This window comes from Dryobates pubescens, chromosome 19 (genome assembly GCF_014839835.1).
Source record: "Dryobates pubescens isolate bDryPub1 chromosome 19, bDryPub1.pri, whole genome shotgun sequence".
Lineage (NCBI taxonomy): Eukaryota > Metazoa > Chordata > Aves > Piciformes > Picidae > Dryobates > Dryobates pubescens.
The window spans coordinates 22,538,082-22,565,678 of NC_071630.1; the positions used below are offsets into that span (position 1 = coordinate 22,538,082).

Here is a 27,597-nt window from a genome sequence, read left to right on the forward strand (position 1 = left end):
TCAGCACCCTCTTGTGGATTTGCGGTGCAATAACCACCGAGTCAAACCTCACAATTCACAGCTACACAAGTGACTATTTTTGAATGGGAGTCAGAGGTGAATGGCAAAAGTTTGTGCTTCAAATTCCTGAATAAACCCCGTGCCTTTAGTGCAAGCATCTCGTGTGCCACTTTAAGAAATGTGCCAGTTATGCCCTGGCTCTCAGGCAGCAGATGAACTGTAACACTATTAGTTCAGTGGTGGCAGGGGATCCTGTTTCTATTAAAACATCCATCTATGCCTGCAGGCCTAGTCAGGATCAAAGCTGTTGTCATTTAGGAAAAAAATTGCCCGTGGTGGCCACACAGAGTTAAGTTTCTTCCAAGAGAAAATAGGATTCTTGCTCTGCTTATTAAGATGCCAGAAGCCAGAAGCTCTTCCTTGCAAAGCTTCTGTCAGGTCTGGGAAACAAATGGGAGTCTGACTGGTGCTACTGGGTAGATGTGTTTTTCTGATAGAGTGGCTTTCCTCCCCCATGTGTGTGTTTGCAGTAAAGTGCCCTGTGGAAAAGGACAGCAACAGAAGCACTTTTTTTGGTTTGTTTTTGCATACATCTGTAAGGAATCCCAGTATCCCCCTGTAAGCAGCTGTTTTCCACACAATTTACAGATCATAGAACCCTGGAAGTTTTTAAGACCAAGCTGGATGTGGCTCTGAGCAATCTGATCTAGCGTGAAGTGCCCCTGCCCATAGCAGGGAAGCTGGAACTAGATGATCCCTGAGGTCCCTTCCAGCCCTGACAATTCTATGATCACAGAATCACCAAGGTTGGAAGAGACCTCAAAGATCATCAAGTCCAACCTGTCACCCAAGACCTCATGACTAAATTATGGCACCAAGTGCCACATCCAATCCCTTCTTGAACACCTCCAGGGATGGGGACTCCACCACCTCCCTGGGCAGCACATCCCAATGGGCAACAACTCTCTCTGAGAAGAACTTTCTCCTCACCTCCAGCCTAAACCTCCCCTGGTGCAGCTTGAGACTGTGTCCTCTTGTTCTGCTGTTGGTTGCCTGGAAGAAGAGACCAACCCCCCTCCTGGCTACAACCTCCCTTCAGGTTGTTGCAGACAGCAGTAAGGTCTCCCCTGAGCCTCCTCTTCTCCAGGCTAAACAACCCCAGCTCCCTCAGCCTCTCCTCGTAGGGCTTGTGCTCGAGGCCTCTCCCCAGCCTCGTTGCCCTTCTCTGGTCACACTAGATTTTTAAGTTCAACCTCAAGAATTCACAGAAGCCAAGACTGATACATACACTAAATACTCTTAATGACACATGAAAAAAATCTCTCCCCAAGTCACCCAGATTTGTATCAACACAGCTGTTTTGTATGCACCAGAATTTAATGAGTGGTGTGATTTCTGTGGTCAGAATTTGCTTCAACACAACAGCTTCCAGCATGTTCTAACCAAATCCTCAAAGTAGTTTCAGTGCCTGCCTAAATGCATAAGCATAACCAGCAAGCATTACCTATGCTGATCACACTCATACACACGAGGTTTCTTGAGCATATCTACCAGATTTTGTTCCTCTAAGGAACTCCCAAGTGCTATATCATGCCCAGCATTCCAGCTTTTTAAGTGTTTTTGGACAGCAGTGATACAATTACTGCTGCAGGTGTATTGAAATGTAATGTACTGCTCCTCACATGCAGAGATATGATTCATTTTAATGGCCACAGTTCAGTTCTGGAAGCCCAGTTCTGTGGGTATGTGAGCTACTCCATCTGGCCCATGCCCTTCACTTTCACTACACCCACCTCTGAGCACCTCAATAGTCCCAAGTCTCACAATACCAAAAGGGTTTAAAAAGGACACCACCTCTCAGTCACCGTGCCTAGTATGTAGTGCAGTGCCCACATATCTTCACTGCATCTAACACTGGGAACACAATACAAATTCTCACCCATGTGGATTCTTCCCTTTGGCATTTTAGCAAATGTATCTGGTTTTTTATTCTCATGAGGCACGATCCTAGGACAAGGAGCAATGGATGTAAGCTGCAGCACAGGAGGTTCCACCTCAACGCAAGGGGGAACTTCTTTACTGTAAGGGTCACAGACCACTGGAACAGGCTTCCCAGAGAGGTTGTGGGGTTTCCTTCTCTGGAGACTTTCAAGGCCCATCTGGATGTGTTCCTGTGTGACCTGAGCTAGATCGTATGGTCCTGCTCTGGTAGGGGGGTTGGACTTGATGACCTCTTTGGGTCCCTTCCAACCCCTGACATCCTGTGGTCCTGTGATTCAGGTACATACAAAGCTATCTCTGAGAAACTTAGCACTAGATACTAAAATATTATAGCTTTAGTTGTGATATTGTTCTGTCTTTTCTTTTTCAAACATATAAATTCTAACATATTGTTTCAGTTGTCTGTTCCTCTTGAAAATCTGTATGTTTCTGTTAGGACCAGAATTGTTTGTACAGTTAAATGCAAAGCACCTTCAGAAGCTCTTCCTACTGCAGAACAACAGCAGCAGCTTGTCCAGGAGGCAGTGCCTCAGGTTAACTCCTCCAGGAGAGGAGAAGCTATACAACATAAGTCTTACCTGTTCAGACTTGCACAGCTGTCTCTGTGCCCTTTCTTAATATAAAGCCAAGCCTTTATCATTTAAAATGCTTGGCCATATTATTGTTCCCTCCACAACTGTACAGCTCGTGTTGCAAACAAACAGATTTGTACCTCCATGCTTTCTGTGAGCTAGGCAGAGTGTAGCAAAAGTAGCAACACTTGTTTGATGCACAGTAACCTGTATATTCATGCCTATATACTCAAAGTTTGTCAAAAAAAAAAGTCTGAAGCTCAGGATCTTCAAAGTACAGTTCTGAAAAGTGAAATCCCCAGATCTCCATAGGAGCTGCAGGTTTTCTCTTCTAATGAAAAGCATGAGTCATGTATTTCATTGCTTCCTTACATCTGTTAACTGTAAAGACCTTTGTCAGGAAAATAGTGCTGAAAATTTTAGGAGTATTTCAGGTGGTTCCCAGGTCTATAAATATGAAGAAAACTTCCTACTCACCAGAATTATGTGTCATGGTGACCAGGAAAGCAAAGCAGTACAGGCTTCTGCTGCCTCATGGCTTCTTTATGGTGTTTCCTTCACTTTGCTGAAGTTGCTGCTCAGAGGAAACAGGAGTAGCTTTGGTAAGCAGTTATCCCTGCAGCTGACTGACATCATTTAGGACAGGCAGCACATTGATTTTCTATTTCCCTTAATAGGTCACACATACAAAATGGATACACCAATTGACTGTTCCTCTAAAGCAGAATTAACTGCACACACATGCTCACAGACAACAATTTCTACCAACACAATCTGGAATGCAGCTAAGAAAGCCTTGGCTGTGGACATGTACTATTGCAGAACAACACACAGCTTAGCTAAACTGGCAGATATTCAGACCTCTGGTGGCCACATTTTTGACCATTTAACGCATATTGTGTATCTCCTCAAGATCTGCAAATGTTTTAGACTATGGTCTTTTGGTTTTGGTCAGACCACCACCAGTCTGTCACTTCCAATTAACTTGAATGTGTACATTTTCTAATTACCAGTTACACCTTTCCAGACTTTGGTCAGAAATGCAGCACCTCAGACTCCAGCAGAGCATCAACTGTTTTGTAGCTCTACAGCATTACCCAAAACACCAGAGTTTCTCACTGAAACAGATGGTTATAAGTATGTGTGTGTATATATATGTATATAAACCCTGTCAGGAATACCTGTCCTTAAGAAAAGGTTCCTCTCTATTTCCACAGCTTTATATTTTGTAAACAAACCCAGAAGAGTTTAAGTCTGTTTCAGAACAGTCAGTTTGCTCTCTGAGCAAAATAAAAAGTCCCATCTGCCATACAAAAAAGCCCCCAAGAACTATGGAAGTTTATTATCATTTAGGCACACGAGCAAAAGGAAAGTATGTTACAACAGCTTAAAATCCATGGCAATGTCTCCTGTCTTTGGGTCAAAACTGATAGTATAAGAGACAACACTAGGAAGGTCTGTCAGAGTTTCTGATTCAATAACAGAACTGAAGAAATAGACAGCTTGCTTGCAGTGGGGATTCCATTCACAGTTTCCCTACAGGAAAGAGTTAAAAGTAAAAGCAGTCAGAACTCCACAATATCACTACTAGGCAGTTAAAAGCACTAAGTTCTCAGTTCAGTGCACAATGTTCAGGCAGTTACCACTTCCACTACCATCCATTTCACTACAGAAATACAGAACTTGAAATACTACACTGCACAGAGAAGCCACAGAGGGAAAAACGGACTTGGTGAAAGAACATTTAGACAGAACATCAAAAACATTTACTACTTCCCCTCACTTTTTTTTTGCTTTGGTTAAACTGAGAAAAGGGCTTTGTAGGAATAAATTCTACTTTGAGCTGGTACCATATTTAAGTTTGAGTATTGATCCAAACTATGGGAGCATTTAGATCCAATTCACTCTCCCTACTCCCCACCAAAACTATGGAGAGTTCTACTAGTTCTGTCTATGTAGTATTCCAATAGTGTAACAAGGAGCACTACCTAACCCAAGGAAGGCCAACAGAGACCCATTTTTCAGCACTGTAATCACACAGACTTTGACATAATAAATTAGATTGAAGAAATACCTTTTCATTTGAAACCTGCATCAGTCCTGTATTAACAGAGATGCCAGCTGCAAGGTGATACTCCATCCACAGAACTGCTCCATGGCTTGTGCCTTTCCTGGGGGGAGAGAGGTGAAGGATCAAAACTTGTCACTTATACAATACTGACAGTTTATACACTGGGCCCATTCCTTAAGTAGTTTAGGTGAGGGCTGTAAAAGCATGAGTAACTTGTTTCCATTAAAAAAACAAAAGTTGAACAGATGAATGATTTGGTAAATGGGTAGCAACTTTTAAAGTATTTGCATATATAACATCTGAAAAAGACCAGGAGAGAAGAATAGGTTGTAACTAAATGTGCTCAGAACCAGTCATTTAACTGGCACATTGTATGGCAGAGTTGGAGAATACTTCCTTCAAAGACTCCAGCTTCTCTTGTTGATGAATTTTGAGGGAATATTTACCCCACATACCATCTCACTTTCCCCTGGTGCAAAGGCAGGGTCATGCTGATCCTCCACAAGGATCAGAGGTCATGCTACTTTGTTGTCTGTGAGTAGACCAACTGGTGCAAAGGCAGGGAGGCCCGACACAGATGATTCTGCATTTCATGAAAGCTTGGATTATATTTCACAAGAGAAACATCCAACTAACCTACAGAGGTGCTTGAGTCACAGAAGCTCCAGACAGTTAAAAATAACATTCCCTTGTTGGTTTTGTTTTTTTTAATTAACAGCATTTCAAGTACAATTAAGTACAATCTGCAGTTAGAGTGAAAAGTATCTCAGGAGACATGTGACATATCAACACTGTCAGAACTACAGCTAAAAAGAAGAACAGTGTACACTTTATTAAAGACAGAAAGAAGGTTTTTTTTCTGGAAGAACTCAGCAACAGAAAACAATCAGAAAATCATCCAGATGATGTCTTATTTCCTTTAAACTATAAATTAAAGTATTTCAGGTTTAAATCACAGTAACACCTAGAAGAATGTTAGTTTTGAAATACAGTATATTACCTGAGCCTTACCCTCACTGTTTTAGCCTGTCATGAATAGCCACAGCAAATTCCTGTCACAGCAGCTTCCTCAACTTTAGGTCACAGTATTGGAAACTGACAACTGAATTGTAACACACAAAGAGCTTGAATGTGAGGTTAAAAAAATGGATGATGACAAAGAGTATTTATTGCCATGAGAAAACTCACCGCAGCAGATTTACAGAACCCTGTGTGCTCAGACAGTCCTGTGGTACAGTCTTGCTGAAGTCAAACGTCAGAACTTCCTGGGGGTCAGAGAGGGATTTGCAAGGATATTCCCACAGAGGGTGAGGTTCTGCTTCCTTGGATTCCCTAAAATTCAGAGAATTCTGAAGGAAAAAAGTAATGAACTATGTGAAAACGATCCCAAGGCAAACAGTCCTTGTTTTCAAGCCAATTATGTGTCCCTAACTCAGATTTAAGAAACAAAGCTACCAGAGGACAGGACTGCACTTTTTGGGCAGAAGGTAAAATATGATCTAATGGCTATGCCCATGGTTCTCAGTAGTGAAACAGAAGTTCTCAGTAGTGAAACAGAAACAGGCACTTTCAAAACACAATTTGTGTTGTTGTGCCTGAATACATGTAAGTTCTTTCCTCCCTTGAGATGAATTCTACTCTAGAACCACCCGTCCTGCTCCCCAAGAACTCTAAAAGCAATCTAAATGGCTAACTCAAATATGGGTATCGACAATACAGCTCTGGAAATTGGTACAGATAAATCTCCCCCTTCATATCTGCTTCTCAGAAGTTACAAAGCCTTTTTCCCTTTCAAGGGCAGTAGGATTCATCTATGAAGAACTGGCAGGTGATTTGATTTCGAGCTCGCAATAAAACTCTCATAAAAACGAGGACACTATTTGTCTTTTTGAATGACCAGAAATGGTTTGGAAGCAGTGCAAAGTACTGCAGAGACTGACAAATGAGAAGAAACACACAACCCCAAAGCTCATGTCACAGAAGTTAGCATTCTGCAACAACTGAATAGCCTCAGGAAAGACTGAAACCATGGTTTTCTGCCTACCATACAAGTTTCTCAAATGTCACCAAGAATTTTTTTAAGCCAAAGTGAATTTTGTTTTGTTCCATTTTGCTGAGACTTGTACTGAAACTGTTTTCAGTCTCCTTACACTAATCATGGCATCCATAGTCCGGACATCAAAACCTTCGCAGGTGCCACATGGACTCCGGATTCTCCATAAGTCCTACAAAAGAAAACAGGATTTGGTTTGGCTTTATTCAAGGGAATAGAATAGAATAGAATAGAATAGAATAGAATAGAATAGAATAGAATAGAATAGAATAGAATAGAATAGAATAGAATAGAATAGAATAGAATAAACCAGGTAGGAAAAGACCTTTGAGATCATCGAGTCCAACCTCTCACCCAACACCATCTGATCAACTCAACCATGGCACCAAGCACCCATCCAGGCTCTTCCTAAACACCTCCAGGTATGGTGACTTCACCACCTCCCTGGGCCGCACATCCCAAGGGCCAATCTCTCCTTCTGTGAAGAACTTCTTCCTAACATCCAGCCTAACCCTCCCCTGGTGCAGCTTGAGACTGTGCCCTCTTGTTCTGGTGCTGGCCACCCAGGAGAAGAGACCAGCCCCTACCCTGGCTGCAACCTCCCTTCAGGTAGTTGCAGACAGCAAGAAGGTCTCCTCTGAGCCTCAAGTAATTTTAGCTGTAGATCAGACATTTGCTTATAAGCCAAATAAAGACTCTTGGGCAGCCGTACTTTTCTAAACCATCAGAACTTCTGCAAGGATCAGAAGACACTGTCATTCTGGGCAAGTATTGCACAAGTTAATCTCTTCAGCCACTGTTTCCAACTCCTCCATCTCTATTTTAAAGTAGGTATGGATTTGCTAAGACTAAATCCCTGAAGCCCCCACCATTTCCATTACCCAGCACAAGTTAACTGCTCCCAGTTGCATCAAATATCTTGACCTGTTGGACCATACCTCCCTTTACCTCTCTTTACCTGCCAAAGATCAGTACAATCACTGCCCTCTCACTGACTTTAGTAATCCAGTGGACAATTACTCAGTTCAGCTTTTGCCCTTTCTTGGACTGCATTCATGGTCTCTCACTAGAACAAGAACATTCACTAGCTGTGGATATATACATTTTATTACCTGTTCATTGTTGCACTTAGCAACTTCAAAGGTTCCTGTTCTAGAAAATGGCAGTAAGACTACTAGGAATTTTTTTAAATGCTGTTGGAATTCATGCCTGAATACAGCATGGCCCAGAGTGACTATCAGGACTCTCTGAATGGTGTACCTGACAGAACTATCAAACCAGACAGGTTGCATCCTGCTCTCTAAATACAATTATGGACTAAACAAGTTTATAACAGAAGTAATTTCATCAAATTCTTCCTCCTGGATCCAGCTTTTGCCCATTGCTGAGCTGTAATGACATATTCCTATTATGACAAGGCAGAACAGTCCACAGAAGCAGTTCTGCAGAATGCTTTACAACCGCTCCTTCTGTCTGACTGGTCAGTGCAGGAGTTACTAAAAACCCCCACGGATTCCAGGCTTTGAGTCTAGATTCTCCACTGAAGAAAGAGATAAATGTACAGTTAAAGTAACAGCTTTTGGAACACCTTAATGAAACAAAACCAAGTTAAAGGTTCTACCAAAACAGCCACACAGAATTATCTCTGAGTAACTGTAAATAAAAGTGTTAAAAACTGGGGTTCAGGTGACATGAATGTTACTCTACATTCTGCTACTACCTTGCTGAACAATCTTAAGTCATCATTCAGAAGAACCTAGAAGAGTGCTCTCTTTTAAGTGGATCTGTGTAAACATCCAATGGATAGTTCTAAGCAATCTCACCTGAAACTCCACAATCATCATGTGCAAAGATGCAGCCTGAGGTAGGACAGTGGCATCACTGGTGAGGTGGCTGGTCACAGCTGTCCTAGCATACCAGAAATACAGGTTATGCCACGGCAACAAACTTGTGGTAAAAAATGGCTCTCCCACAAGGACAGAAATCTTGGCAAAGAAAGAAGGAGATAGAAAAGGCATTAAAATAAAGAACAGCAACTCAGTAACAGGCTGTTTATACCTTCAGTAGCTGACAATACAATATAGCAAGTGGTCAGCTAGATAGAAGCTTGTCCTGCTCCAGAAGGATTTAATTACTCCATACACTGCTCAACAGCTTTTTGTGATTTTAGTCAGCAAGTTTTACATTGAATTTTCCTGCAACAACATTTGGGAGGAACTACTGCAGTTTTAAGTTGAAAGGCTTTGTAGAAAGAGTCACAGAATTTTGACATTTTCAAGCTGTTAATACTTCCAAATGCAATCTTCTGAGTGGCTGGAGAAAGAAGAGCTGCAGCCTAGTGCAAGGTACACAGTTAAACCAGTTTAACTGCCCTTACAACTGGTGTAGGTTATGCAGGAAGGGTAAGTCATATCCCTTTAAAAGCAAGGTCAAAACCCTCCCACAGTCTTTAGTCTAAGCCTGGTTTAGTTTCACTAAGCCAGGCTCTGAACTATCTACTCATTACGCTTTCCACGAATGGGCTATAATGGGATTCACTTTGGGCATGGAAGCACAGGAAGATAGCAAGATTCATTTTCACTTCCTGCTCCCCATCACCTCACTGAAGATCAGCATTAGACAGCCACAACATACCTTTTGATCTTCCAAATGAGAAGATGTCAGTGACTCGGGGCGTGCTTCTAGTATTTTAATTTTATCTTCAAGATTATTTGCTTTAAAGAACTACAAAATAAAAACCCAAATTACATAGTGTCTTTATCCAGAGCTCCAGCTGAGCCTCAAACCCATCCCAAAACACAGAACAAAAAACCCCCAAACCAATAGCCAAAAGAACTCTTTCCAAAACTGCCTACAATAACTCATCAGGATGCTACAAGTCTGCACACACTTAGAGCTAACCTGTCACACAAAGTGAACTGAAGCACATGCTCTACATATGCCTTCAGTTAAGTTTAGAGCAAGGCAGGTAACACAAAAGTTACCTCACCTTTATTCATTTGTACAGGACAGTCAAGAAAGATAAAGATCACTTCAGCTATAAATACACTGCATATTCTGCTTCTGTTTTGAGACCAGCTTTGTATCCTAATTTGCCTACCATTCGTGTTTTCACTCCTAAGCCACAGGCTGGGACAGACCTCTTCTAAACAGAATGACAACCAAAAGAGATACAGCTCAACAACGACTTCAGGAAGCTGCTTCTAGTCACCACTTTGGGACATCAGTTGCCTCACCTGAACAGCCTCTGCTGGCAAAGCCTTCCGTGCTCTACCCTAAAGAAGCATCCACAGCTTGTCTCAGCTGAAGACAGTGCTGCTAGATGCCACTTTCCAGGTAAGACTGGGACAAGCTACAGGATGTTCTTGCACTGCACTAATCCTCAGAAACAAGCTGTTTGGCTTTCATCACCAATGCAATGAGGGCAGCAGAGCGGCAGCTCAAGCAGACAAACCAACGGACATCTGCAAGCAGAGATCAAGCACTGGCAATTTCCTCTTGTCAGCTCAACTTCCCCAGTGGCCTGATCAGCTTGCTGCTAAAACTATGAGACCAGACATATCTCCAACAGTATTCTTCCAGGTATCTGCATAGAGCTCTGTACAAATACTCCCCAACACACCCCACCTCCTACAGTCTCGTCACACTGTATGATCACATACATTAGTTGAACTGATCTAACCTTCGTGCAACTGATGCAAAGGCAACTCAAGACACCAGCTCTGGCCTTAGAAATGCCATGAATTCCTTTACTGCTTTTACAGAAAAATGAATACTCACTTTTTGCATGACAGAACAGGACACTGCAGAATTTTCTACTGTAAAGACCTAAAGGAAACACACAGCAGTCAGTAAACTAGCTTTGTAATTTGCAGTTAAAAGAATACGTAAATGAACAATGAAGGAACTATTTTTGCATCCCAGGGAACAGAGCTCCTAGAACCACCCATCTATTCCATAGCCCACTGTCATGTACCTTTTTTATGAACACCCCCTATGACTACAGGCTAAAGAATGCTGTTTTCACAGCCATACAAGGGAGGGAAAATAATCAAAAGAATGCAAATACTTATTTTCCATTTGAAGATGCAGATAGCATATTACTCCTGAACAAATGCAACCTCCATAAGTGCTTTTTTCTGTGAGTGTTTAACATGACCTGACTGGACCAGCTGGAAAGAGCTCAGATGTGCAGTGCTACACACCAGAATTAAGAAAAACATTAGGTTTTAGTCAAAACTGGTGAATGATTGGGCAGTATGCTGCTACAGAGCTAGGGAAATCTGTGTTTGCCCTGCTCATTTCCTCTCTCCTGATTGTCTGTGACTGGCCACTACTAAAAGCAAAATAAAGGGCTCCAGCACCTTCCTCAGGATTATACTGCATTGCATATTCACAGATACTCAGTCCAACTACAATGGATTTTAGTTTGAAGAGCCCCATGAGAGAATGCATCAGGTATGGTATACACACGCATGAGACAGCCTGGCAGCTCTCAGCTCTCATTTACACACAGACTCAGTATTCTTACTGCCTCCTACCTTGCTGTTATACAGACTTCTCATTTCAGACTCAGTAATAAATCTAATTATGTATTTCCAAAAGCACTAATATATGTGACAGTGAACAGGAATCAGCAGGGAATGAGGAACACCACTTCATTCAGTTAATTTAATCTCTATTTCCACATTTGTCACTGAAAAGGCATTGGAAATGATTAAATAATGGGCTGGAAATGCTGAACTAGATGAGAAAATTAAAAATACTAAGCCAAAAAGCAAGGATCACAAAACCATGAAGTAGTACTGTACCTGCTTTGCTCCAAGATGGTGAGCCAGCATGGGCAGCAGGCTGCCATCACTGATGCAGAGGCAAACACTATCCGTTTTCAGAACCTACAGAAATCAAATTTTCATTGTTATTTCTTTTCCAGATGAAAAGGTTTTCAAATTCTAAACAGCTTTGGTGGCATTTGCACACACACACACAGACACACACACCCCCTTTCATACACTTCCAGATCGAACGACTGGAAGATGGAGTGATTAATGTAACTACTTCAGGCAGAACAGGACAGTGTAAGAGTTTTTCATGTAGTCCCCTTGTTTTAAGTCAGAAAAAGTTTGTAGTAAAAAATGTATTGGGTGTCTCTATTCACTAAAGACACAGAGCTGTTACATGTCCCTATATGCAGAAATGCTTACAATTTAAAGAGAGTAATACTGAAGTTTTCATGACAGGCTGAGGGAGCTGGGGTTCATCAGCCTGGAGAAGAGGAGGCTCCGGGGGGACCTCATAGCAGCCCTCCAGCAGCTGAAGGGGGCCCAGAAGAGGGATGGAGAAACACTGTTTGCAAAGGCCTGTAGTGATAGGATGAGGGACAATGGCTTCACACTAGAGAAGAGCAGATTTAGACTGCAGGTGAGGAACAGGCTCTTTACTGAGAGCGGTGGAGCACTGGAACAGGTTGCACAGGGAAGTGGTTTGGGCTCCATCCCTGGAGATAATCAAAGCAAGGCTTGGCAGGGCTCTGGGCAACCTCATCTAGCTGAGGATTCCCCTGCTTACTGCAGAGGGGGTTGACCTAGATGACCTTCAGAGGTCCCTTCCAACCCAGACCATTCTATGATTCTATGACAAAATCTAACCTACATCTGCTGATGTACATAAAATACACTTTGTGAGCAAAGTCCTTTAGCAGAGGAGAAACAAATTCCATGTATAATTACTGCAAATAAACAATACACCCATCTATCACAGAATCCAAAAACCCTAGAGGCAGCACACACTGACTTTGGTCAAAGCCTTGATGTACTGCTGCGTTCGGTTGCGATCGTTGAGCTCCCCAAAGCGGGGTCTGTTCCACAGGAGGTGAGCCTGACACCTACAAACAGGACTGTCAACACGAACGTCAGCTCTGCTCTCCTCTTCTTCTCTGCAAAAAAATGTCAGTTACCTTGTAACATGTTTTTGCAGACAGGTACATTTGCACATTTCAGCCAGTACACACATTAATGACATGGACTCCACTGCAGCTATTCAAATGAACTAGTTCTGCAGGGACCTCTTTCCAACTTTGCATTGCCAAATGAAAAGGGCAAATTTTCACCTTTTTTTTTTTTAAACCAAGAAACAAACAATAACCTCTCCAACTTTCCCACTCTGAGAGTGAGGTACTGTTGGTTTTGGTCTTTCAGGAAAGACATTACTAATTCAGATTCCTAAGTCAACAAGGCACAGAAAAATCAGCATGAACTCCTAAAGCTGGTATTGATTTTTCCAAACTGTGGCTGATACTGTGATCACAACCAACATGATTAAGCTCATCTTTAATTTGAGCCAAAGACATTCATCTCAAAAAGACAATGCTGACTAAAGAAACAGATACTGGAGAGAATGGCAAATATTTCACCCCTTTGTGTCAGCTCAGGTGAGCTGTATTTTAGGATTTCCAGAAGCCTACCACAGTGTTTGTTTCTCTGTCACAGAATGTCACCAGGTTTAAGGCAGGAGCCTGTAGTCCAAACCTCAACTGTGCTTTTATGCTCCACATGGTTTTTTGCACCTGTGTGCTGCCCATGGAATGTTTTTCAGTAATTTTTCAGTCTTTGGGTTCTTATCTTGCTCCAAAAGCAGCAAATACTTGAGACTGGAATAAAATGCCACCTTTCTCCTGCAGATGTATTGTTACCTGGCTTTCTGCAGCTTGTACCACAGAGAGTACTCATCACGACAGGCAGTCAGGCACACCTTCTCACCCTGGAGAATGGGCTCCTCGTTGGGAAGGAAATACACACACTGCATCCAGTGATCTCTCCACTGAAAAGGGGTTGATAAACAGAACTTCAGGAATTAACTCATTAACAGTAAATGGAAAGGAAATGAACTGCAGGTAATCAATTAATCAGAATGGGCACAACCCTGAAACACTGGCGTACATCTAGTTGAAAGAATCTTGTTGATATTAGCAGGGCTAATTAAGGATTAACCAGATACTGAATAAATATACTTTCTATAGATGCCTTACAACAGAGAAGTCTGAGACTTCTGAGACTAGCTAAGCCTGTATTTTAATCTAATAGAAAGCAAATCCAAAATACACTTTCTTAATGCAGTTTTATTTCTATAGTTCACTTACACTGAACTGCTGACAATGACCAGTGGTTGGAGCCTCATGCATAAAGAGTCTCTTAGTGTCACTCTGATATGATAGCACAACTATTTTGTGCTTCAAAAAAGCCACTTTCTGCACTGCAGATATTCCAAGCTGATGGGTCATTCTAAGCTGACTGAACACCCTCAAGTGTGATGGTTTCAAATTTCATTCTCAAACACCATTAAGTGCAATCATTTTGCAGCTTACTTTCAACTAAGCTGATCTTACTAGTAAACACATTCATATAAAAACACATGAATCTGGTTAAATAGTGATCTCCTGTTCCTGTAAATACTCAATACCAACCCAACATTTCCCATAGCAGCCTTCATCATGGGACTATGAATTAATGTATTACCATAAGCTTTAACACTTTGGGAGTTTATTAGAAGAACTACATGGAAGCAGACCACGGACTATTTTGACCAGGGAGTGAGACTAGTTAAAGAAAAATATGTGGAAATGTTTTATATAAAGTAAAATAAAATAGCATAAAATAAAATAAAATAACACTAAAAATGAAGTAACACTAAAAAAAATCCCAATAAAATAAAATAACAATAAAATAAAATAACAGTAAAATAAAATATAGAACTGGAAGACAGCTTCAACTTCTAAGCTTTGCAGTACAGCTTAGATTTAAATTAGAGATTAAACAAAATCTAAAATGGGTGTGTAGTAAAATTGGCATTTGTATGTTCACACATTTGATTTTTTTTATCAGAAGATGCCTATTAGCATCTTCCATTACATAAAACATTAGTAAAAGTCCTGCAGAGTTGAAGGGACAGTTGCTTAAAACACCCAGTATGGCTTTTACTCAAAGTAATAATTGGTAGCCTTCTGATGACAGTGCATGAAGGCTCAGTATCTTACCTGTAAAGCAGAAGTGGATTTTACCCAGTATGGAGCCATTGTGCAATTGATCTTCCCGGAGCGGTCCATGTCAATATCCCACCAGGAAAGGACGATTTGTGCCTTGCCAGATTTTACAGGCTCCAGATGCACTCTGTAGCAGGTAGAAGCACTGCTGACTGGCTTACTGAAATCCACACTACAGAGAAGCATTAAAGATTTAAAAAGAAATAGCATACGCAGCTTACATGAAAGGCAGAACAGGAAACCAGTGTTTTGAACAACACAATGCCTATCTTACCTGAACATTGTCACCACGTCACTAAGGATAGTGAAGTCACTTGAAGGCATCTGGTTCAGCTGGATATCACAAACAGAAGGAACCCCTGGACAGTTCTCCATTTCTGGAGGGGAGACAATAATTTTTTCACCATCCTCTGCTTCAACATGAACGGGAAACAGCTTGTTCCAGGACCACATCCTTTTGGATTCTACTAACTGGACATACACTGTTGCCTTGTGAGGCACTGCCTCACATCCTTCCTGTGAAAACAAAGGGTAAACATTCAACAAATATGACTTATTAACATGTATAAGAGTTAAATCAAATGAAAGGTGAACCAATTTAAAGAAAAGTTGGACTGGGAGCTTTGAAATCTTAAACACAAACAACTTCTGAGACTTCCATAGTATGACAGCACTTCCACTTTCTCTCTTTTCTGTGAATTATGATACACCTATCTGTCCTGCTCAGTGTGCTTCAGCAAGGCCAGATTACTTTAACTACCCTGCACAGTATCATTTTATTATTCTCAGTTAAACATGCACTTCCATTTTCATTCTGACATGAAATCTGTCTTGGCCTTCTGAAGGCAGATCACTGCTAAGCTATCAACACTAAACCAGAGTTTGTGAATACAGTGAGTAAACAACAAAAATAATGGCTAAAATGTTTATGTAATAACAACTCTGTATCCATGTTTAAAGAGCAGAAAACATACAAGCTGCTCTAAACAAGCACTGTGAATGAAGAGCTAACTGTGAAGTCCAAGAACAATGCTTCTACAAGATAAACTACTTACAGTTTAGTTACATATGAAAAGCAGTAAAACCTTCTGGAGTGCTATTGTCTTTACACATAAAACTGGTAAAATGAAACACAGAAACCTAAGGAAAGGTTTGCCATCCACAGTTTAACTGAGAAACAGAACCTGAAAGGGTAAAGGAGAAAGCCCTAAGCATAGATTACATGTCAAAAACCCACTGGATATTAATTACATTACAGTGCTTAAAGTAAAAAAGAAAACCATGTGGAGTAGCAACAGATCCTTGGGGAAAATATCTTTGTGAAGCACATTAAATTTGGGAGAAAAAACTAAATTAACTCCTTGAAACATCTTGATACCTATTTGCCATCAAAATAAACTACCAAGCAAAGCTAAAACCACACCTGGATGCCTTCCTGAAAGAAATCTGCTAACCAGCAAGTCAGTTGTTAAAAGATAAAGCAACCAAGTGTACTTTCAGAGCCTGTGATGTACAGGATGCACTTTATTCCAGGGAAGAATTTAGTAAATTCTTTTTTCACTGAATAATATGTTAGCATTGATGAAGGTGTATTTATTTACAAAGGTGAGAGAAGCCTAAATCAAGTATCATCTCTATCCTACTCCAAAAAGACAAAAGAGTTTCTTCAGGAATAAATCTGACACACTATCGACTTCTGTGCTCTCACCTGCACAAGGTATTTGTGTGCATGCTCATAGGATGGTAAAGCTCCTTCTCCTATCAGCTCTGTATCAAACAATTCTGTTACCAGGATGTTTGCTCGACACTGCATATCTCCATCTAAAAGACACATTTTAATATGCAACATTAACACTTCTTGCAATCTCTCAAGAAGATACTACACTGAAAACACAAGTCATTCAAACATTCACTACTGCTAGAGACCCTCTTGAAGAGTACAGACCATTTTCCCTTAGATGTTAACTATGAAACACAAACAACTGTTGAAATATTATTGCAGCATTTCCTTTGGAAGTAAACTTCCCAAGTTACTTTCCAGAGTGTAAAAGATTTACTTGTTTTAATTAAAGATATCTGGAAAGTAAGAAAAGAAGGAATATTCCTTCATAGTTTTTGAGATACTTGCCAAATTTTCTAACCCTAGCCTGTTTTTCTCACCTGGGCCAACTGTGACTTCAGTGGAATGTTTGTTGATTACCTTGATCCTGTCACCAAAGCCATTTTTCTCCACTATCTTCACAGCAGCATTAGCCATGGGCTTGAAAACCTGTAAACAGCAGGAGCGTAACGAACTGGTAAGCTAACATCAGCGTTCACAAATGAAAGGGCACCAACACAGAACACAGAGTATTTAATACTGCAACAATTTTAACATCTTTTCTGTCCTCTCTGAAGTTCATTACCCAAAAGGAAGACAGCAAGCCTCACTTCCAAAGTTCACAGAGCTCCGATATCACTGTTACAAACCATCAGTACTCTCCACAAGCTACTCTTAAGTTCACTTTTGAAAGACAGGAATACACATTTCTGACTTTTAAAAATAAAGATGCATCAAGAGAGGGGCCAAGAGTCTTAGGAGTGCTCAAGCTATAAAATAAATACATAAAATAAAGGAACCCAAATCAACCAGCACTGAAATGCTCACTTAAGAATCCTAAAAATAGGCTTTTACCAACAGCACATCTGTGAAGAGAATTTTTATCCATTCAGAACAAAGACTAGAGGAAAGTATACAGCCTGAAAAGAGCAGAATGAAGAGTGTAACCACTTTTTAAACTCTGAAGTTTTCAGTACTTTACTCAGCCACAAAACCTAACTACTCAGGACATGTATAGCCACTCTGGAATCTAAGCCCAAGTTCCAGAATTGAAGTAATGTATTGCTATTAGAACATCTATGTCAGTAACTCTCAGAATTTTCCTGTTAAGCTTTTATTTTTCATCTCACAAGCTACTGATCCTCCTCTGCCAGTGACCAGGAAACTACTAAGCACAAAACCCCTCCTACCATACCAGTTCTGACACTTTGTCTTCCCTACAACTGGCTGTGAACAAATTTATTTTGGAGCTTGTTGCTGTTGTTGTTGGAGCCTGTATGAAAGATGACTGTCCCTGAAAAATGATCTCAGGGTAAAATCTTAGACTACAAAAGGCAGGTTTTTCACTTGGACAAAAATCACAGCACATGCTTTCACCTATGACTCACAGACAAGCCAATCTTCTTTTTGTTTCTTCAAACGTGCCAAAAAATAGTTACCTGGCCAAAACGTTCCTGTTATCCTTAACGCAAGTGATGACTGCTTCTGACCATCAGGGTGGTTCTTAATGGCTAGTAAAACTGAAAATGCCCTAACTAGTCACAAAGAGATGGAAAAATACATTTGTAAAACAGTCTCAAGATGAGGTCCTTGTTATGATTAAATGGGTCTGAGAATCCATCTCCAGGAGCTGCAATTTATGAAGATCAGAAATACAGTCTAAGACTCACATTCTTCAAAACCAGGCTTTCCATATCACACTTGAGGTATGATAAGTAGAGAACAGAGAACACTGTAACACTTGACTCGGTACTGCTAATCTGTACATTCACAGAAGGCATCCCAAGAATTAAAAAATGTAAGTATTATGTCTTTTCAACCATATTCTTGTTAGATCTAAGTCTTTTTGACTCACATAAAAGCATCCAATTTGCTCTTCAGAAACCACAACACAAAACAGCGCTGATTTAGGCAGAACAACTGTGCTGAAGCTCAGAAGTTAGGAATATGAAAGCAGAATTATGTGCAAGCTGTGACAAATGCTCACCTCAACTGCATAGCAGAAATCTGCACCTGCTGAAGCTGCCATCATGGAGAGGAGCCCTGTGCCAGTCCCTATGTCTAGAACAATGGCTTTCTCACCTCTTTCTTTCACCCTGCTCACCGCAGCACGAATACCTTGGTAATATTTTGTGTTCTGTGGAGAGGGGGGGGAAAAAAAAACAAACAAGAAAAAAAGAGATCAGCAACACATTATCTAGTTATACTTTTAATGTTTGTAGAGAAACCTTGCATTCTCAGAATAGGAGTAGGTAAATAATTAGGTAGAGTAGAAAAAATACCTAAATCATTCACTCCAGACTTTATCATGCCTATATAGTATCTCAGTTTTCTTCACAATAAGAGCTAAATACACCACAAAAGACTAGACTTTACGTGCATTCCCATGAAAACTAAGAAGCCCAGATTCACATTTACAGCCTCTGAAATCCAGTTTAGCTACCTCTATCAAAAATGTCAGACACAGAACACAAAATCAGCTGCTGATTGTAAATATCATGTTCTGAAGGAAACCACAGAATAGGAAGTCATCTGTTGATCTAAGATCAGGTCTGTGATAAAGGGCACACATCCAATCATCTTTCAGAGAAACCTGTATAATCACGCAGTGACAGCTATTCAAGAGAAAGACAATGGGTTTTTTCTCCCTGTTCAGGTTTTTGTGTTTCTATACTTACTCTGTCCTTATCGTGCAGCATATCTGCATAGCGTGACCTACGATAAAAAACCCCAGTTAAAATACTACACACTGCAAAGCACAACAACAGTGCTAGACTTTATGCAGCCTCCTTGGTTCCCTCCTACTAAGGCAGCTGGTCCCTATGGTCTGTAAGGGCACAGATAACTGCATGCTCCTCGAGGATGTTTCTCAAGTAACATCATTTCAGTGATCTGGTCATCAGCATAGTCATGAATTAACTGTGGGCATATATCCTCTCTTCAGCAATGGACCCAATACTGACCCTATGGACTAACAGCTCTGAAATACCTGGGACAGACAGAGATCCATACATAGCAATGAAGGAGAGAACTAATAATGGTCTATCATTTCTTACCAAGACTTAAACTGCTTTGGTGCGTATTTCTTTAGGGGTCACACTGCTTAAAATAACCCAAAATCTAATCTTTCCAAGGTCTCTGGCTGTTACATTAAGCTCTTAAAAAGTTACTAAGGGATCACATAACTGGCAATTATGTATTTCCTTAGGGATTTACAAGAAGTTTAGACAATGCATTTTGCCCCAACTCAATGACTGTCAGCATTAAGATCAGCGCCTCAGAAAACATCTAAAAAATTTAGAAGGAAAATGCTGGAGAATAGTACTGCACAAAGTCCTGCATTTATAGTTCTACACTGTAACATCTACCCTGTCCTAAGCTCTGTTCATCTTGTGTCCTGGAAACTTCTAAAGAGAACCCCCCCAAGATATTTCTATCAGCGTACCTTGCGATTTCCTGATGGTAGTCATAGTTCTCATCCTCTTCCAACCACTCCATAGCACCAGTGGTTGGATTAGCTCTTCCACAGAAAGTCTTCATGATCAATCTAAAGTTGTGTTATTCACGTATTGTATGCAGCTTTGCTGCTTTGGCATCAGTGCATTACTCAAAATACTGGCTGCAGGGAAAAAACATCAACATTTCCAGTGAAAACAAGCCATCACTTTAGCTATGGAGACTCCCTTTTTACAAGGGGCCACATGGAAAAGATGAGGATGATGAGTACAAGTTAATTCTGGGGGGATTCCAATCGAACACATGGAAAAATTTCACAATGAGAACAGTCAGTCACTGGAATTATCTCCCCAGGGTAAGGGATGGATTTTCCAGACACTGCACACTTTTGAGACTGGCTGTACTTCTGCCAAGAAAGGTTGGAACAGATGATCCTTGAGGCCCTTTCTGACCGGGTCTTCTATGATTCTATTACACCTGCCTCGGCCAGCAGAAGCCTTGCACTTTTTCTGTATGAACCTTTTAAGCTCAAAGCTATCACCCAGCTCTGTCAGGAACTCTGCCCAGGAAAAAAAATATCCATATATAATATGTACAAAACACCAGTACATCCTCAAGGAAAACCCCCGCCCCAAGGTAATGCACATGGGGCGGGGGAGGCCAACCCTCTTCTCTAGAGTCTCTACACGCTGAGGCGGAATCTGCACTCTGGGCAGCGGCAGCGCCGAAGGGACCGGCAGGACCCAGGGCCTAGGCCGGAGCAAAGCAGCCGGTGCTCGAAGCTCCTCGCGTCCTGGCAGCGGCAGCTCTGCCGGGGGTGGGCCTCACCTCGGGACAGGCCCAGCCAACAGCAGAGCAGCCTCGGCCGGGACCTCAGCAAGGAGCTGTGCCGGGGGACGAGAACGTTCCTCGCTCTCCCCTGTTCGAAATCGTGAAGCCGCGGCCTCATTTGCCCCTCAGGGCTACGCGGCGGCACCTCCTCACCCCCGGGCGTGGCGGCCACCTACCCCTCAGACCGCCACACGACCGCCAGCCGCCACCTGCCCGCCGCGCACCGCGGCGACTGAGCGGGCTACAGGGCAGTAGGTTCCCGGGGAGGAGGTTCCGCCGGAACGGGGTTCCAGAGGACCGGGCTCCGGCTGGGCGGGGTTCCGGGGGACGAGCCGCCGGCCGCGGCCGCCCCTTCCGCCGTGTGGGTCGGAGGCCATGGAGCGGGCCGCGGTGCTGCGCATCAAACGGAAGCGCGGCGGGACCGAGCCGGCCGAGGCGCTACTGCTCGCCTGCAAGCGGCTGCGCACCGAGGAGGGCGACGATGCCCAGCCCGTGGAGAGGAACCTCTTCAAGCTGGTGGCGACCGTCTCCTCAAAGGTACCGCGGCCCTGCCACCACTCTGACCGCCCGGGCGCGCCGTCCTGGCCTGATAGACCCTTGTCCCGATAGACCCTTGTCCCGATAGACCCTTGTCCCATGGCTTTGGCTTCCCCGCGTCTGACCGGCCGGCCGCGCAGCAGCAAACCTGCGTGCGGAACATGCTGTGCTTTACGGACTTAGCACAGTGACACCATGAAATGCTTTGTTCAACAATGACTTTTCTATGTTTATGAACTGTTCCTCAAGTATAGACTACAGAATGGTCAGTAAGTGAAACCTGATTTTCAGCTGTTTGAGTACTGAAGCTTAACCCTACAAGGCTAATAACTTAGCATAGAATAGAATTAACCAGGTTGGAAAAGACCTCTGAGATCATCGAGTCCAACCTATCATCCAACACTAATCAACTAAACCACGGCACCAAGCACTCCATCAAGTCTCTTCCTAAATATCTCCAGTGGTGGTGACTCCACCGCCTCCCTGGGCAGCACATTCCAGCAATAAAGTCTCCCCTGAGCCTCCTCCAGGCTAAGCAACCCCATCTCCCTCAGCCTCTCCGCACAGGGCTGTGCTCCAAACCTGTCACCAGCTTTGTTGCCCTTCTCTGGACACCTTCCAGCAAGTCAACATCTTTCCTAAACTGAGGAGCCCAGAACTGGACACAATACCTCAAGGTGTGGCTTAAGCAGTGCTGTGTACAGGGGCAGAATGACCTCCCTGCTCCTGTACACAGCACTGGTTAGGCCACACCTCGAGTACTGTGTCCTGTTCTGGGCTCCTCAGTTTAGGAAAGATGTTGACTGTACAGCCTTTTATATTGGAAAACTGGTCTTGGGACTAGTCTTTGTAGGAGTTAGTAAAGGGTATTGTGTTTTATAATTAGGACTTTTGCAGTCATCTGATAGAACAAGAAGTATCCTCAAGTTGTGCCAGAGGAGGTCTAGGTTGGACGTGAGGGTTGTCAAGCCCTAGACCAGGCTGTGCAGGGAAGTGGTAGAGTCTCCATCCCTGGAAGGCTTTCAAAGCCATGTAGACGTGGTGCTGAGGTTTAGTGGTGACTTGGCAGTGCTGAGTTAATGGTTGGACTGGATGATCTTAAAGGTCTTTTCTAACCCAAACAATTCCATGATTCCAAAGGCATGTGGTTTTGTTTAGAGGGTTATTCCGTACCACAACATATATTGTTTAAAAGTCATACAGTCGCTAAGGTTAGAAAAGTTCTCTTAAGAGCATCAAGTCCAAAAATAAATCTGAAATAATCTTACAATTAAAAAATACATTTTACACTTTTCCTTCTTATCAGGAAAACAGTATGACAGTTGTGTTGCTTAAAGTAGTAGTAGAAGTTACTTGAATGCTGCTAGGGACATATGTACTGCAGTCCTCAAATAGGAAGCATGAGTAATAGTCATTATTAATCACTTCTAGGAAAGAGTATGACTTAATGCTGACAGTGTCATCATAGTCCTCTTTGTGTTCCTCTACCCAGAACGAACCTGTTCAGAAATACGTGCAAAAAGCGATCGCTCGAGACAAAGCAGTGCAAAGTCTGCAGCCCTCTTCAGCAAGCACTCAGCAAATCCTTCAGGAGCTCCGCTCTTCCACGCAACAGAAAAGGAAGGAAAGCCGCTACCGTGTGGTAGCCAGCCATCGACCCAACTGTGCTGAAACAGCTGCAGCTGTCCCGGTTGGCCAGGCATCCAGTGGTGGCGACAGATCAGACTCAGAAGGAAGGGAGGATGCTTCTCAAAAGGAGAGCGGTACTGCCGATAAGAGTTCGGACTGCTGTGGGAAATTCCAGTTGTTTGATATTGAGCAAGAAGAGGAAGTGGAGGGAGACTCCAGTGTAGCTGCTGCAAACCCACAGGTCAGCAAAGCAGTGTACTTGAAGTACTTTGATAGCACTGTTGACTGGTACATGTGGGCAGACTGACTGCTGTGGAGTTTTTTCCATTGTAAGTATTCCACTACTTAACAGGAGCTTTAACTAGATACTGGCAGGTTGGAATGTACAGGGAGTCACTTTAATAAGGATCCTTAAGTGCACTAATGCTGTTGAGACAGCCAGCCATGTGGAAGTGCCTATTACAGGAAAGGCTTGTACCTCTGTTTTTCTGTACCCTGTTCTGATGCATAAATTCTCATGTTCATCCATTTGGTAGATCTCTGAGATTTTTTTAATAACTTCCCTAACTAAAAAGAAAAAAAATCTAATTCAGTCTTCTCATTTACCCAGATACCTGGAAATGTCACTTACAGGCAAGATGCACTGAAGGAAAAGATAGTTTTGAGCCTCCCTTTCTCACAAGTCCAGTATGAGGTTTATTGTAGATTTTGTTTATGACTGAACTCTAGATGTTTGAGACTGCTTGAGCCTCTACATTCTGTTTTCCTTGGTACTGTGAGTTAAGTATCTTTTCAGTTGGGGGAGCATCTGCTCAATATCTAGCATGGTTCTAAGTATGGAGAAGCTCTGCTTTCTGTGTAGAGCTACAGAGCATTAAGAATGTTTTCTATTAGACTCATAACTGCATGGAAAGGAAGGTGCAGACTTTCTTTAGTACTTCTTCACTGTATGTAAGTCCGTGTGAATGCTTCACTAATGCAGACCATCATGGCTCTGAGGAAAACTTAAATCAGTATCACAGTATCAGTATCAGAGTATCAGTATCACTAAGGTTGGAAGAGACCTCAAAGATCATCAAGTCAAACCTGTCACCACAGACCTCATGACTAGACCATGGCACCAAGTGCCACGTTCAATCCCCACTTGAACACCTCCAGGGATGGCGACTCCACCACCTCCCTGGGCAGCATATTCCAATGACAAATGACACTAAATGCTTAGTGTTATAAAAAATACCCAGGTGAGGAAGGGCTCAACCAGCTGTCACCTTCAGCATTTATTATAAGTTATCAAACTTTAGTGTGAACTCTCACTTTCTATGAAGTAGTACAAACAGACAATTTGAGATGTTAATTGATTGTTAACTGTCACTCTGCTGATTTAGAAACCCAGAAATGAATCTAAGGTAGGTAGCAGCAGAATTTTTACTCTTACTCTTTATAGCTAGCACTAAGTGTTGAAAGCAAGAAGTAAGCTTTCTTTTTTATTCTCTAAGTGTGTTGAAGTGAATGAAAGGCTGGTCTGTAGCTGTTCCTTGGAATCACTGAAGTAGTTCAGGAGGCACCGCTGTGGAGCAGACAGGATATTCTGACAAGCTCTAGCAGAGAAAAATTGCCAGCTGAAATCTGCCTGTGTAGATCTTGAAGCACAGGCCACTAAGGCAAATACATTGCAAATAATTTCTTGGGAAGGAGAAAGCTTGCACTTTCTTGTGTTAATGGTGAAGTGAGGAAATCAAGGCACTAAAAGGTGTTATCTCTAGGAGCTATCAGCCTTTTCCTGTTAATCTGTCACATTTTCATTGTTTCTGCTGTATGTTTTGTATACTGCAGTCCACTTTTGTGTTATCTGCTGTGCTGCAAGTGCAACATTCTACAAAGCACAGCCTGTCTCACAACTTTACAACCAATGTGTCATGAGATACAGATGAACAGTTCTGTGGGATTAATCATATCCCCTTTGGTAGTTTCTAATGGGCTGATCCCAGCGAGTTTTCTCCTGCTATCTGGAAGAAGGCATGCCTGCATGGTACTGCAGTAATTGGAAAATTCTTGGTTGCTTTACTGTCCTAGGTTGCTAATATTCCAAATATCAGCATTCCAGAGGGGAAGTGTTTTTATGTAAGATTTCAGAATGCTGGCCTTGCCTACCTGTTGGCTGCTGTCTAGACAGGAAACTGTTGGCTGTAAGTCTTTGTGTGCACAGCTTCAGTGGAATTATGCTGCTGTTTTTTTTTCTCAGCAGAAGACTGATCCAGATGTGATTCTTTGCAATGCAGTAGAGATGATCCGTGAGCGTTTACATGTTTCTGAAGACAGGAGAAAAGGAGACCATGAGAAAGAGGATGACTACGTTTATGACATCTACTATATGGAAACAGCAGCCCCTGGCTGGATCCAAAACATCCTTTCTGTACAGCCCTATAGAGAAGAATATGAACTGGTAAGGGTGTGGGAAAATAGATCCTTCTTAAAGGCCATAAACAAACACACTTAGAAGTTGCCGTGCCAGAAAGATCCTTTGAGATACTGCATGTATGCTCAGTGACTTGTGTTAGGCTTCTTGTAACTGCCATCCTGTGTTCCTGCAGGTTGCTGTTGATTGATTGAAGCAAATTAGGATACAATGACAAAAACTGAAGGGATAGCACTCAAGTACTCAGAAGAATTTGGGTTTCAAATTGCCAAAGAAATTCGGTACACAGATGTAAACCAAAGTAATTCACAATTCATTTATGATTAGAAGGCAGTAGTGAAAAAAGCCAGGGGACACAACTTTTTTGGTGCTTGAGGACTTGACTTTGAAATACTTCCTTGTAATGGAACTGTTCTTCAGTGACTGTAGAGTTAAAAAGCTAAATGTAAGCTTCCATCTTACATTGTGTAGATACTGTGATCAATAGACTTCCATGTTGGGAACTTAGAACTACTTTTCTTTGATCTGCTGCTGAAGTGAGTAGGACAAATTTAAATACTGATCTTAGCATGTATATGGTGAAGTGGAAAATGTAAAGATGTGGCTTAACTCATTTTTCCACCTAAAGCAGCTTACTAAATTACAGTGAATAAATCTGCAACACAGATTTTACTGCGGGTAAGTATCTCTGGGCTTTTTTCATCCCATGTTACTGTCTAGGTGGATGAAAACCCCTCAGTGCTGTGTTCATAACAAATGTTATGTTTTGACCTGCAGGTACATGATGACCAGGTTCCAGGGGAAATATATGAGGATGAAGATGATGAAAATGATGAAAACAACTGGCGCAATGATTACCCTGATGAAGATGAATTCTTACCCGAGGAAGACTGTGATGGAGAAAAAGGTATGCCTGTCATAAATGCTGTTTGCTTTCATGCTGTGCATGTGTAAATCTAGTAATTTTACATGTCATCTCTGAAAAAAGCAACTAATAGCATCTCTGGGGAAGTGTTCTGCTCTTAGAATGGGTTAAATCTGCTTAAAGAAGGACCATCTTTCTTGAGACTGCAAGCATTTGTTAGTGTTTTTGCTAAGTTGGAATTAAGAGCTCAGTTTCAACCCACTGCAACTCCAAATGACTTGTTTTGAGAAAGAGGTAACTTGGTTCCACAATCTTGTATAGCACTGCCTCTGCTTGTAACTTCCCATCCCAGTGCACTCCAAGCACCACTCAGACCTTACCTCATATAATTGTTTGGACTTTGTGTCTGTTAACTACTCAAGAAGCTTAAAATCTGATTAACATAATTCCTTTTTAAAGAAGGGATAATCTAACAGTGTTGATGCTCTTTCTTTTAGACTCTGAAGAGAGCCTCAGTGATGAGGACCAGTGTTACAGGAGAAGAACATGGAACAAATACCGGCAGGAGGTTCTGCAGGAATTTGGTTATGATGAGATCCAAGATTTGGATTCTGACTAACAGCCTACTTTTGAAGATGAAATCCTACTGTTGCAGTAGAACTGACAATCCAGACAGCTGCTGCTGGCTATTTACAAGAATATTGAATTGAAAAAAATCCCAACCAAACCAACCACAAAACAGACCAAGAAAGTCCACAAAAAAAAATCATCCTTGGAAACCCCCTTCCCAGTGAAGGTTGTGTTCACTGGGACCAACCTTCACGTGGATGAGCTTTAAGTTAAACTGTTGCCTGTCTGGCATTGTGAAACTCTTGGTGGCTAGCATGGTTCACCCTAATGCTTACTGACTAGGTTTGAGTATTAGATACTAGGTTTTGAGTTCCAGTAAATGTTGAAACCTTTTACTACAAATGTCAAACCTTTCACTACCCAAGCCACCAACTTTGTCTGGTAGATATTAAAACAGATGAGCACAAACATGGCCACTTAACACAAATTTTTGTTCCAAACAAAAGCTACTATATCCTTTACAAGAGATTTCTTTGCCTGTTCTGTGATGCAGAGATTATTGTAAAGGAATTTGGGGCACAGCACCTCCACATTACATGGTGGTGGTTCTGGCAGCATCCCTTCTGATCATGATTAAGTGTGTCAGGTTTCACAACATTTGCTGTGATGGCAAGTGGAAAAAGGCCTAATGCTTGGTACTGTATTTGTTTCTAACATTCAGGTTACTCTCTTTTCAAGT

General features: G+C 42.0%; 2 protein-coding genes across 3 annotated transcripts; one reads left to right on the forward strand and one right to left on the reverse strand.

Annotated features, from left to right (window-relative positions):
- Positions 1-3,484: 3,484 nt before the first annotated feature.
- On the reverse strand, positions 3,485-20,164 carry PRMT7 (protein arginine methyltransferase 7). Its single transcript, XM_054169830.1, has 17 exons — positions 20,000-20,164; positions 19,233-19,269; positions 18,542-18,691; positions 16,896-17,004; positions 16,444-16,556; positions 15,010-15,251; positions 14,730-14,907; positions 13,389-13,516; positions 12,491-12,632; positions 11,509-11,592; positions 10,478-10,525; positions 9,332-9,421; positions 8,521-8,682; positions 6,795-6,869; positions 5,833-5,993; positions 4,648-4,744; positions 3,485-4,109 (listed from the first exon to the last, which is right to left on the reverse strand). Exons 1-17 carry the CDS (start codon positions 20,092-20,094, stop codon positions 3,951-3,953), a joined length of 2,070 nt encoding a protein of 689 aa, XP_054025805.1. The 5' UTR covers positions 20,095-20,164; the 3' UTR covers positions 3,485-3,950.
- Positions 20,165-21,192: 1,028 nt separating this feature from the next.
- On the forward strand, positions 21,193-26,924 carry SLC7A6OS (solute carrier family 7 member 6 opposite strand). 2 transcript variants are annotated; one of them, XM_009899163.2, is made up of 5 exons: positions 21,193-21,378; positions 22,871-23,248; positions 25,250-25,450; positions 26,201-26,330; positions 26,786-26,924. In XM_009899163.2, the coding sequence occupies exons 1-5, from the start codon at positions 21,217-21,219 to the stop codon at positions 26,905-26,907; spliced, it is 993 nt and encodes a 330-aa protein (XP_009897465.2). In that variant the 5' UTR covers positions 21,193-21,216; the 3' UTR covers positions 26,908-26,924. The 2 variants fall into 2 exon arrangements, with proteins under 2 accessions (XP_009897465.2, XP_054026040.1); XM_054170065.1 differs by having other exon boundaries at positions 25,253-25,450.
- Positions 26,925-27,597: the final 673 nt, after the last annotated feature.